Below are 13,377 nucleotides of genomic sequence, written 5' to 3'. Positions count from 1 at the left end.
AAACATTTCCTTCCTAAACAATACCCTACCAACTCGCCAAAGCGGTTGATCAACTCTCCTCACACTGTTTAGTCATATCATTACCATTTTATTAAGTTGTCGTAGTAGCGGAGTTTCACTGTAATATTAATAAATAAAATGACACCAAAGTTGTAGACGTCCGTTTTTAATTTTGTCACAGTTATTTAGTATTTTACGGACAGTAAAGTTTGGGGTGAGTTATCCAAACACTGGGGCGAGCTGTCCAAACACTGGGAGGACTTAACCAACCACTGCGCGTGTTGGTTTTTGGGCGACTTGACTATCATTTCAAACAAAACCACAAAAAAAAAAAAGGAAAAAAAAAAGTAGCCTTTAAGTTAAACTTGAGACCTCTCCCAACATTTTACAATATGAATATTTTACTAGTAATAAAATAAAATATAATAATTATAACTTGTTCCAATTATAGTGGGGAAATAGAAGAAGAAAAGGTAGAGGATGAAGAAGACTGCCTCACCCACAGACAGTGACACCCTTCCGTCTCTATCTCTTTCGGTATTCACCTCAATAGCCAATTAGTGGCGGGTGCACAGGCCAGTGCTTTAAAACTTTATTTATTTACAGAGTAGTGGGAGGGAAACATAAATGTTCGTCCTCAAACAGGGTGTGTGTGCTCCTACCCTCCCCGGTTCCTACGCCGGATACGCCTTTGGGCCAAATTCATCAATTGAACTCTTTTGTGTCTGAGAAAGAAAAATGAAAACGACGTAGCGGAAGTTGGTGTAGTGAAGGCTTACATTCCGTAAAAGTGAAAATTTTGTGTTTATTTGAATTTATTTGTTACATTCTAAGTACGTATATGTACATTTGAAATGTGTTATATGTATATTAATCGCAGAATAGAAGTAGCATATCAGCAAAATTCCACCATGTGTTTAATGTGTATTCGTAATGTGTTGCCGGTGTAAATGTTTTTCGCCATTTCGAATAATTTTTCATCCGAGGTCAGTGTTTCTGTCAGAAAGAAATTTTTGGGTATGGCGCTATGGAATTGAATGCAACCACAGTCAACAAGGGTTGGGGGGGGGGGGGCGGGGGCTTCCCCACAAAAAAAAATAGGTTATGGTTAAGAAAATCATACAGTAATGATTAAAGTCATTAAAATTCATTAATTTTGTCAAAAGCCTGATAAAAATGGCGGTGGGTGAAACATTTTGTTGGGTCCCTTTTTGGAAAGATTTCTGTATTAATTACAGTTACAAAAATGTAAAATGACAGCATGATCGTGAATTCTTTTACTAGTTTTAGCCATGAAAACTTTGCGTATACAATATACAGAATGTCAACATTCAGAAAAACTTGCCTGAATATGGTGTATACAATATTTCTAATTGGCCAAGCAGTTTGAACTGGAAACATTATTTTCCTCTTCAATTTTATGCTATCAAATAGCTCTTATATATGCTGTCGAATAGTTCTACAATAGCATTGCCAATTGCGGCCACACATTTCAAGGAGACTGATATTACAGTACATGTAAAATATTGAATATACTTCTACTAGTAGTTCTAGTTGCATTTTTTTGCTTTTTTTTATGATCTCTGCTGAATAGGGGCATTTGGCATTTTCCAGCTTTTAAAGCCAATATGCCACCTACCATTTGTTGATTGTCCTCGTCTCAGAGATAGAAGTGCAAACAGAAAGTGTTCCCTCACATAAATTTAACTCAATTTGTATAGTGATGAATATGTAGAGTGGTTTGAAAATATAAGTAAATTTGGAAACTATATGAAATATTCACATTCTTCTAATCTAAAGTCCACCAACAATTTTTCATTAACATTAGTACAGGTACTTCATTCATCCAAAACAAAACATCAAAAAAGTACAATTTGGTGTACATATAATCTTGTTTTAATATTTCGTTTAACAATGGACCAAACAACATATTTTATGTACCATGTACTTTTGCACTAACAGAGTAAACTGCATAACAGATAACCTGGTGTGGGGTTTTTTTCTCATCAGATCGTGTAATAATGGACAGGACAGACAGTTCTGCAGCAATGTCTGCACTTAGGTCAGACTACGGAGACTCTGATGAAGAAACATCACTGACTGTCGATAACATCTCTGATGAGGAAAATGCTGTCGTGTCAGTTAAACATCAACCCCCATCTGTCCAGTCTTTTCAAGACGACAGCTCCAACCATTCGAGTGCCTCTGGAGTGAATGCTGCCAAGGAGACTAAAAACACTAAAGTTGCAAAACGAGGTTGTTTGCTTGGATGGATATTTTCATTATTACATGTAGTTTAAAAAAGAAATTAATTGAATATATTTAATAACTTATATGTATTTATAATTGAGAGGAGAGTATTAAACCCCATGTCTTAGTGTCAGAAGATGCCAGCAGTTTGTTGGGGGTAACCCGGGTGGGTGGGGTAAATATAGGTCTCACTACACAGTTCACTTCATTCATCATAGTCCACTATTGTTCCTAATTGTGACATATATTGTGGTTCACATATTCATTTCTAGTAACTGGGGAAGAATTAAAACAATTGGTCTTTTTCAATGTTAAGTCTTCTAACTGGATTTTGTCCATGTTATTTTGTAATATTGTGCATTGACTGTTTGGGACATGGGTGTATAGCAGAAGATCCGGTGGGTGTGAATGGTTTTCTAAAACAGTTTTTCAGACTGGTACTACAGCCAGATGTGGTCATATAGCTAAAAACTGAGACAGAAATATTCTCAATTTTGGAGTGAAAATAAGTACTTATATAATGTATGTTTGCAATGGTATATGTTGTTAGTGCCAACGAGAACCCGTTCTATTGTCAATCTTCATTTGAAGTTGGACAATTTAACATGGATTTCAATGGCAGATGACATCTGTATAATGAGACCGTAGTCCTATATCAGTTTTTCAACTTGGGGCCATTGCATAGCCTTCAGAGTTAACTGAATTGACCCACCTCTTCTGATGTCTATATTTTCTGTAAAACTGTTTTAATTTTAAGTGAAATGAATAAACATTTTTCTTATGTTTCATCCGTAACATCTCGATCCATTGATTAATAAAGTGACTGGTTAACACTTGGATTTTCAGTTAAAAGTTGAGCTGTGAGATGGAAATGTTTATAAACATTTATAAATGTTTGATACATGTAAATATCAGTGAAGTGAATGCTTAAATGTATGTTGGTACATTTCATAATATTCTGCATTCGTTCAGAAAGGTTCCAAATTATAATATTGTCTCATCAAATACTACTACTTTCGGTAATACTTTTAAGCAAAACATATATATATACTGAGAGGCATAAATAACACAATGGGTATTTCACTGAATAATCTCTTATACAAATATCAAATCATATATATTGAGCATGCGGGCAACTGACATATTGGTAACAACTGCAAGTGAAAGGGGATTTTGTTTAAAAAAAGGAATAAAATGAGTTATCAGCAAAAAGCATAACTTGTGTGTTTATTGCAACAACACAGCATTGGAAATTTGTTTGCATGTGCATTGCCTGCTCTCATTTCCCTACAAAAGCTTTTTATTGTGTTTTCTGTCTTTCTTTTTTTAATGTAATGTTTTAATTTAAGTAATGTTAAAAAATTGCTGTTTTATTGCCAAAAAACTTAAGTTGTGTTTTTTGTCTATAACCACCTTTTATTTTTTTTAATTCTCAATTTGAAAAATATCTTCTTTCAGTTACAGTTGTTACTAATCTGTATGTCTAACATAGATGACAACATTTCTATGAGGAAATATCAGCGAAATACCCATTGAGTTACATGTATTTATGCCTCAGTATATTTCTTATAAAACTGTAATTATAGTACTAAGTAACTGATAATGATTGTGTCATTGTGTGAAATAAAAGTAATAATTACTATTTTCTGGCATTATTGAAATGAAACCAGCCGAGAACTGAAAATCGTTTGACTGCATTGATGTATGGTTTTGCACCAAAGTTAAGCAAGGGTGTAAATAATCTATGTCACTGAATAAGTTGATTTTTGTTATTGTGTGATTTAAAAAATAAATTTGTTTGAAATCTGAAAACATCCAAAATATTGTGTAGACTTTGACTTCTCAATAATTACTATTAACAATTTGGTTAACCTTTCCGTGAACAAAAGCACAGTTTTACCAGATAGTTCCTTTCTGGCAGTTAATCCCTATTTCTTGATCTAATCAAGTAAACTGTAATATATATATATTTTTTTATTTTTTTTATTTGACATAATCTTTGTGATAGAGACTGTCACGGTACTTAGGTCTCACTACACAGTTCACTTCCGGATGGGAGTTCATTCATCCCTGTGCACTATAGTTCCAAATTGTAACGTGTGTTATGGTTCACATATTCACTTCTAGGAATTGAGGAAGAATTAAAGCAATATGTTTGTTTAATGGTAAGCCTTCTGACTGTATTTTACCCATGTTATATTTTAATATTGTGCATTGACTTTTTGGGACATGGGTGTATAGTGCGCAAGAGACAGCTGGAGTGAATCAGTTATATATGTTCACAATGGTGTATGTTGTTAATACCAACGAGAACCCATTTTATTGGCAGTCTTCATTTGAAGTTAGTCTATTTAAAATGAATTTCAATGGCAGATGTCATCTGTGTAGTGAAATCATAGTATTTTAAATTAGTAACCATTTTGTTTTACAGTATTTAAAAAAACCCTGTTCCACATGTTTAACTGTATCCATTTATTTGACAGTGACAAAACTGGTGTCCTATGGACCAGATGACCAGGATGAAGATCATGTGGAAACAGATGAAGACGAAGATGAGGAAAATAAAGATGTAGAACAGGTAAATATTAATAAACTAGAACTTGATGGGCAAAGACAAAAAAAAACTTGGACATTACAATAAGTCCCACCGTATAAAAAAACGTGGGGCCGAATGTACGAAGCCTGTTTTTCTTAAACACACGTGTTTAAGCATTGTAAATGTAAGTAGGTACATCCGTGTAAGTCTAAAACAGGCTTTGTAAATTTGGCCCATATGGTTTGCTTAACCCAGCTGCCTCATTGCTTTCTGGGGTGTTTTTTTTATGTCAGGGCTCATACTGTCCATTTTCATGTTGGCCAATTTGTAATTTTTATACAAAGTGGCTACAACATTTAGTCTTTGGCTAATAACATTTGCTTTAAATTAACCATTTTAAATAATTTTTGTGGAAATACTCGACATATCTTAAGGTACTGGGTTGGTGTTTGATGGGGGATTGTTTATTTTGCAAGAATATCATTGTTATAAAAAATCTTCTTCCAATTTAATTCTTTTATGAAACAGTAATATTAATGTATTAATGACAGTTTTAAAAAAATTTCAAAACGTTGATGACATCAATCCTAAATATACATGTATTAATTAAGTACCAGTATTAATCTCCACATAAAACAATTGGTATTTTGACATGACTAATAGTAAATGTCTCATGATATCATCTGTTATTGTACTTACAGCTTGGTGTTATTATTATTTTCAGCATGTTGGTGCACTGGATGCACAAGATGCTTGTAAGTACATAGAGGATTCATCACAAGTGTTTTTTAATGTGCAAAATTTGAACTGAATGATGAATCTATGTTAATCAATATTTTTCAAGGCTCTGCCGAAACAAATACTGATTAACTAGACATGGTTGATATTTTACATTATATTCAAAAACACGAGTAGCAAATTCTATTTATTCAATAACACTTCTAAAATAACATTTTAATTTGATATTTAGTAAATCTAGTAAATTTAGTAGCTCTGAAGTCGCCTCACGTCACACACTTTAACTAAATTTCTTCAAAAAATTATGCTCTGGGTATACAAGTCTTGTTGGCTGCATTGACAGCAAAACATTATTAACTGAGTTAATAATGGTAAATATCAAATAAGTTTTAAAAATTTGTTTTGTTTAACAACACCACTAGATCACATTGTTTTATTAATCATCGGCTATTGGATGTTAAACATTTGGTAATTTGGACATATAGTCTTAGAGAGGAAACCTGCTACATTTTTCCATTAGTAGCAAGGGATCTTTTATATGCACCATCCCACAGATAGGATAGCAGATACCACAGCCTTTGATATACAAGTCATGGTGCACTGGCTTGAACAAGAAATAGCCCAATGGGCCCACCGACGGAGATCAATCCCAAACCGACCACATATCAAGCAAGTGTTTTATCACTGAGCTACGTCCCTCACCCAAATGGGATTATGACATGGATATGACTGCGGATCAGTTAATGTTATATTCTAAAATTAAAAGTTATAAAATTCAAGATTATCAGTAATTGTTTTCTTAATAGTTTGCTCAATTTCTCAGTCATTATGTAGGTCATCAAGATAAATTTCATAGATTAAAGCTCTGCATTCTGACTTTGGCACAGATATTTGCCAGAATATGGTTCTGTGATAATTTAATAAATTGCTGACTTTGATTTTCTTGTGTACATCTTTGGCATAGTTAGTACTTGACGTTGTATATCTTCAAGAGGATACATGTAGATTTGGTGGGGTTTTTTTCTTTTTTCAGGATATATATTTTTAATGTACTGATTTATTATTTTCTTTCAGCTGCCTTGTCTAGAAGTGTGAGGAACAAATCACTAGATGAGATAGAAATCCCACCGGAGCCACCAGGAAAATGTTCTCCAGCAGTCCAGGTGCAGTTTGGTAGCCATCAGACCATGTTTTAAAAAACTATTTGACTTCTTTGAACCATGGTCATACTTTTAATTGTGGGTCATTCGATATGTATTAATTTGCTAAATTATTATTTAATGTTATAATATTGAAAAAATGGAAGATGAATTTATGGCAAAAAAACAAAGTGAATCTGAATAGTTTTTACGAGTGTTGTAGTCAACAGTTAGATTTTAAAGTTGGCTTTGGTATCACACTATGATGCACGCATGCATGCATACACATTATCACATACATACGATTCTCCATTTTTGATGTTGGAGTCATGTAATATATCTAGATTAGCTAACTTATTCTAAATGTTCCTGCTCAATATTTTTACAATACTGGTACATTGATTCAACATATCACATTCTGGTATCAGTTTTTTTAATTAACAATTGTTTCTGGGGGGTTTAAGAATTATCCTAAATAAATATACTTCTTCCAGTTTTGTAATTGTAAACTTTTTTTCTTTCAGGAAAAGATTTTGAAAAATTATGAAAAAATGAAGAAAGGGAATTTGAATTTGAATATCTCAATACAAAGACGAAAAGATTTTCGGAATCCCAGGTATGATTCATTATCAGTCCAAATATAGACCATAGTTGAGTCAGTGTAGAGTAATTTTGGCTATTACAGCTTTTGGTCCATTAAGTTTTATATTATTTACAATTTCTCAGTGGCGGATCTAAGGGGAGGGGGCCCAGGCACCCCCTACATTTTTTGATAGTTATATTTAAATTTTTCATACTTTGGATAATCTGAGGAGTCCCTTCAGGAACAATGTTTTTGCGCGTGCCCCCCCCCCCCCCCCCCCCCCCCCCCCCCCCCCCCCCCTCCTCCTCCTCCTCCCAAATGAATTGTCTGGATCTGCCACCGATTCTGGTTTAAATTATTTAAAGTTTGGTCAATCAAGTGTGTTTCTGGCCATCCTAGTGTAAATATATCGTAGTTCAAAATGTGTACCATACATAACAGAAACATTTACATACATTGTACCTCAGGAACTATGGTCAGGCACTATAATTGATAATTCAAAAGGTGTGTTTTTTATAGTGGTAAGTAAAAACTAGTATGGACTGAAGTTTGTGTGGATTTTCGACATGTTTGAAATATTATAAGTTACAAGAGTGCTTCTATATTGTCTTTTTTATAATTAAATTTCCTTTACAATCATTACAATATAACATCATCCCATTGGTCCAGCCATATCAACGGGAGTTTGTTCATTTCCCGACGAACGTAAAAATTACATGGTCAGGGAACATCTTACCTGATGACATCATAGCATAACATAATAGTTACATGTTTAATGGTGAATTTCTGTTGTAATATACTGCATTGTTCAGGTCAGAAAGCTGACAGTGCTCAGCACTTTCCTGGGGAACATTAATTTTCTTCTCTTTTTTTTCTTTTTTTTCCTTTCCTTGCCAATTCCAGACAGTGCTCCATAATTGCTTATGGTAATATTTATTTTTCAGTATTTATGAGAAGTTAATTGAGTATTGTCAGATTGATGAAAAAGGAACAAATTTTCCACCAGTGAGTAGAATGTTTTTGTTGGTTTTTGTTTCTTTTCTTTTCTTTTTTTTGTGCTCTTTAATTTTTTTTTGTATACCAGTATAGATATATATATGCGTGTTTATTGCATATTGTCCCATCCATCCCTCCAACCATCCATTCATTCATTTAACTGAAACAGTTAATATTTTTTATTATAGATCATAACATTAATTTAAAAATGTAAATTTATATTAGGAAGCATATGGTACACAAATCCATATTAATTTTGCTTTGTTCAGAATGGCAGTAATCTGGTTAGCAAAAATGGTGGGTTTTTTCACCAAGTTGTTAGCTACAATGAGAAGTCAGTCCTTTTTTTCTCTAATAGTATAGCAAATTTCACAAACAAAATTATGCAGTTGGCATCAACACACCAACAATTTTTTTTGTCAAATTACCAAGTCCATTGATTTGGGATATTGTAATATAGTGATTTCCCTAGAAATTTGGCAAGGCATGGTAGACCAAACACTTTTGGGGCATTTTCACCATGTTCGGGGCACTTGTTTGTCATTAAAAATACACAAAAATAATTCAAATAAACATTTATGTAATTTATGGGCTTGCTTTAATAAATGAATGGCAAAAGATATAAAAGTCATATTTTATTAATTAATAATACCTTTTTGGGTGTTTTATAAAGGCAATTTTAGAATTAATTAGTGAAAAAGGCTTGTTTAATCTCAGGGCAGCATGGTGCTGATTTAGGCAAGATGATGCTAGACTATTGAGGCATCATGCTGCACCGTGCTAAAACAAGCTAGAGAAAACACTATAATAACATATTATTCTTTTCCTTTAACAGGATATTTTTGACCCGCATATGTGGACTAAAGAATCATTTTATGATGAATTAGGTGAGTTTTTTTATGAGGTTATTTCTCCTAGAATGTAAGAATTGCTATTATTTTGATTTGGTTTCTGGAATGGACAAATATTGTTTCAGATTTTCAAACAAATGATGATTAAGGAACAACACTTACATAGAAAGGAAAAAAATATATGAATAAATACAGATCAGTGTTACTGAATATATTTTTTAATGTTTAACAGACACTGTCTGGTGATTGTGCTGTTTTTACAACTCTCATGGAGAATGTTGCCACCCCTGCACCACCGTGAGGAACGTACGTTTTCTGGCTCATCTCTTCCATTATACTGCTTTTAGTTTTGTTCATTATTTTCTGGCATTTTGAAAGATTTAATTGTTTAATTTGTTCTTGTTTTTGTTCCAGATAAAGCACAGAAGAAAGAAATGGAGAAAAGAGAAAAGGAACGGAAAGAGAGGACAAAGGTATTTTGTTTTACTTCTGTAGGGCCAGGTAGCAGTGTAGGGATTCATGATTGATTCTGCTTTCCAGTTCCAGATTTCTCATAATAAACCCCCACAGTGATGTGAATATGGCTTTATCGAGGGAGAAAAGAACATAATTTATAGTTGGAACATAAACTAGGACTTACTCTAAGCACAATGGTTGGGATTTTAAAAAAAGCATTTCAGAGAACCCCAAAGAAACTGATTTGCAAAAGTTGAGCAACTTCTGAAGTGGAAAGCCTGAACTTTGATTTTTTTAGGCTCATAAGATTTTTTTTTAACTAGTACCTTTTTTTTTCAGATTGAATTTGTTACCGGGACAAAAAAATTGTCCAGTGACACATCTGGTGCTCCAGGTAATGACATACAAGTTGTGGTGTATAAGGCTCAAAACACACTGGATCTTCGTCTGGGTCTGTCAAGTATCGTACCAGTCGAAAAATCATTGCTGTTGTTTATTAAGACAAAAAATTAAAATACGGCTAGCACAAACTGCAGCTTCCAGTGAGAAAATATTGAGCATGTTCTGTCGTCTGTTGCCAGATCTGTAGTTCGTGTCAGCACAGACATAGTGCGTTTTGTCACATTCAATTCAGTGTGTTTCATAATCAAAGTAGGATTCTTATAATAATTATTGTTGGTGTTTATAGAACAAAATATATCTAAAGATATTATGCTATTAATATAATACATATATTGAAAAATAGTAACAGTTACAGACCCAGACGTCAAAACACACCAGACATGGTGACTTTGCCACACTTGCAAGACCCAGACTTGGCTTTGGTGTGTTTTGGGCCTAAGAATGTAATTATAGACCATAACTTTAATTCTTTTAAAGCTGCTGTTCCTAGGGCTTGTTTGTTTTGGTTTCTTCTTTTTTTCATTTTTACATAAAATAAGTTTGAGCTACTGAAAACACTAGGATGACCTGAAACGCATTCGTTTGGTCTAAATTGATAATTTACATAAAATAAGTTTGAGCTACTGAAAACACTAGGATGACCTGAAACGCATTCATTTGGTCTAAATTGATAATTTAAGCAAACATTTGAAAGTAATGGGTATGATAATGGTAAAAAAAAAATATTGTAATAGATAATTTACCACTTCAAATATTTAGAGTCACTAGGATGTTACAAAATCAGGTAACATTTTGTTTGATTTATTCAAATTATGATAACGGCAGTTCTAAATTAACTACAATATTTAAAATAAAAGCATATAATTTTCAGATTCAGTGTGTTTTATTGCGTTTTAATTCTTATAAAATGGTGTGTTTATCGGTAAGATATTTGATATTGTAAGGGATGTGAAAGTTTATATTTTTGTGTTTATTTTTCTCTCCTACAGAAGAGAAGAGACGAAAATCCAAATGGGATGCCTTGCCCAACCCATCCACTATTAACTTGACAACATCTGCCACTGGGACCAAAGCAACTGTTATACCAGCAGTTGGTAACATCATAAAGAAACCCAGCTACACACAGAAATGATAGAAAACTGGTGTTACAAAACACTGTGTTGAAACAGACCTCACTCACAGGGGATGCAGTGTCAACTTGCCATAACAGCATTCCTAGGAAAACTCAGGACTATGGTTTACTTTGGAGGTTTGTCACAAAACGAAAGTGGTCCATGGATAATTGTTATTGTCATAGATGTTAACTGGTGGATCCTTGTGATTCTGTGATGAGATATGAATGCAGGATGACTGTTCACTGTAAACCCTCCTAAAAACAAACAAAACAATATTCCTTGGAAAATATGAGACTATTTTGGAAATATTGTCATGAACCGAGCATGGTATGTATGGATTCTCAAGTTTATACAATATTCCAGGCTGTGTCGTTTGTGAATAATTCTACTGGATCTTTGATGAACATTATTCCATGGATGATGCCAGCCGTGTATTGTTGTAGATGTGGACAATCAAAGATTCTCATGGCTATAAACTGACTACCAGATGAATCATTTTGATGAATAGTTCCTTACCTTGGGGAAGCACTAAGCTGTGGTGTATTTTGAGAATTTGACACAGATTTGTGCGTATGGTTTGTGGATAATATCGATAGATTTTAATAGTATGGAATACAGTTCCAATGATATACGTTTGTGCACAGTTTTCCGACCACTGATTGACGTTAACAAGTCTAGATTCAACTGTTAGTATGAAATATAGCCGTTATTGTTCATGAAGAGAAGTCTTAATTCGGACTAGTTTTATGAAATGCAACTCAAGGTCTGAAGTTAACTGTCAGTAATTTGAATACAACTTGAGTCTGAATTCAGTTGTTAATAGTCTGACATACAGTTTCCACAGAATTTAAACAGCTTTCTGAATTTAAACAGCTTTTTGAATTTAAACAGCTTTCTGAATTCGGTGGTCATTGTAAATGAACAACTCTGAATTCCATAGACTGAAATACGGCTCCCACAGTGCAAGAAGATTGTGCTGAATTCAGCAGTGTTATTGGAATACAGCTCAAAATAAGATTCTATTCCCGCACTGTTTGAGCAATGTTAACGTAGAAGATCAGCAAGGTTCACAACGACCATCCAGAAGTGATATTCATCACAAGTGATGAGGTGCACATTTTATAGGACTTCAGTGCATAGTAGAGAATGATTCAATCAAATGCTGTTACTAAATGTAATATGAATACTTACAGATCTGTCAAAATTGCATTTAAAATGTATCAAACTATGTGGGGTTTTTTTTCTTTTGCATAAATTATAATGGTTATTTAGTGTTGAAATACATGGCTATCTGGATACCTGTTCTAGAGAGTGCAAGATAAAACCCACTTACATATTACCTATATTCCTACCAAGGAATTTTAATATACCGTATACGCAAATATGTTCGCGAATAAAATATACAGCGAAAACCGCGAACACGTTGATATCACCGTGAATTTAATTATGCGCCAACTTATTTCCGATTTGGTATATTATTATTTACCTAGTCAGCGGTCTGCAAGGTCACGTGATTCTGTAAACCTGCCTGGTAACGTGATTTGATCGAAGTGACACACAGTTGGGTGCAAGTCTGTTGTTACGTAATCTCAGTTTTGTTCGTTTTCTTTGTAACCTTGAATGGAAGTTTGTAGGTACCACCAATAATGAAAAGTTATTTCTTATATTTGCATTTTTCAATGTTCTGTATCGTGTGCGTGTTCCATCGATAACATGACAATAGTCTTTATCAGACATACATACAACATTGACGTCCCGTCGACAGCATAGTGAACATGTCCAAGTGTGTGCATAAAATCGTCATTGAAAAGAGTTTGTCAAATGAAATATGGGTAATTTTGATTTTATTATCGCAGGACAGTCGTGAAAATGTAAAATGAAAGCCCTATCGCGAATTATTTTAGGCGCAAAAATATTTGCATATACGGTATGCACTTTCCCTTAGATGTAGGGTGGGAAGTAGCCCAGTGGTAAAGCACTCATTTGATGTGCAGTCGGTCTAGGGTGGATCCCGATGGGGCCATTACTTGTTAAGGCTGTGGTATGTGTTATCTGTGGGATGGTGCATAGAAAAGATCTCTTGCTACTAATGCAAAAATGTAGCCAATAATTAATAAATCAATGTGCTCTATTGGAAATGTTTTATTTAACGACATATGGTTAAGGACCACACAGATATTGAGAGAGAAAACCTGCTGTTGCCACTTCATGGGCTACTCTTTTTCGATTAGCAGCAAGGGACCTTTTATATGCACTATCCCACAGACAGGATAGTACATACCACGGCCTTTGTTACACCAGTTGTGGAGCA

General features: G+C 33.9%; 1 protein-coding gene across 5 annotated transcripts; it reads left to right on the top strand.

The window, feature by feature from the left end:
• Positions 1 to 474: 474 nt before the first annotated feature.
• LOC121381301 (SAP30-binding protein-like) lies at positions 475 to 12,294 on the top strand. 5 transcript variants are annotated; one of them, XM_041510555.1, is made up of 11 exons: positions 475 to 784; positions 2,011 to 2,256; positions 4,734 to 4,828; positions 5,511 to 5,541; positions 6,599 to 6,687; positions 7,188 to 7,279; positions 8,191 to 8,251; positions 9,078 to 9,129; positions 9,508 to 9,566; positions 9,889 to 9,943; positions 10,941 to 12,294. In XM_041510555.1, the coding sequence occupies exons 2-11, from the start codon at positions 2,022 to 2,024 to the stop codon at positions 11,081 to 11,083; spliced, it is 912 nt and encodes a 303-aa protein (XP_041366489.1). In that variant the 5' UTR covers positions 475 to 784; positions 2,011 to 2,021; the 3' UTR covers positions 11,084 to 12,294. The 5 variants fall into 5 exon arrangements, with proteins under 5 accessions (XP_041366489.1, XP_041366488.1, XP_041366487.1 ...); XM_041510554.1 differs by having other exon boundaries at positions 475 to 790; XM_041510553.1 differs by having other exon boundaries at positions 733 to 833.
• The last annotated feature ends 1,083 nt before the right edge of the window (positions 12,295 to 13,377 follow it).

This window comes from Gigantopelta aegis, chromosome 9 (assembly GCF_016097555.1).
Source record: "Gigantopelta aegis isolate Gae_Host chromosome 9, Gae_host_genome, whole genome shotgun sequence".
Taxonomy (NCBI): Eukaryota; Metazoa; Mollusca; class Gastropoda; order Neomphalida; family Peltospiridae; genus Gigantopelta; species Gigantopelta aegis.
This window is presented reverse-complemented; position numbering and strand designations above follow the sequence as displayed.

Excerpts from the sequence above, each read along its gene's own strand:
- LOC121381301 (XM_041510555.1), top strand. The coding sequence starts at position 2,022 with ATGGACAGGACAGACAGTTCTGCAGCAATGTCTGCACTTAGGTCAGAC. Across the intron at positions 2,257-4,733 it reads CACTAAAGTTGCAAAACGAG|TGACAAAACTGGTGTCCTAT; the intron begins GTTGTTTGCTTG and ends TTTATTTGACAG. Across the intron at positions 5,542-6,598 it reads ACTGGATGCACAAGATGCTT|CTGCCTTGTCTAGAAGTGTG; the intron begins GTAAGTACATAG and ends ATTTTCTTTCAG.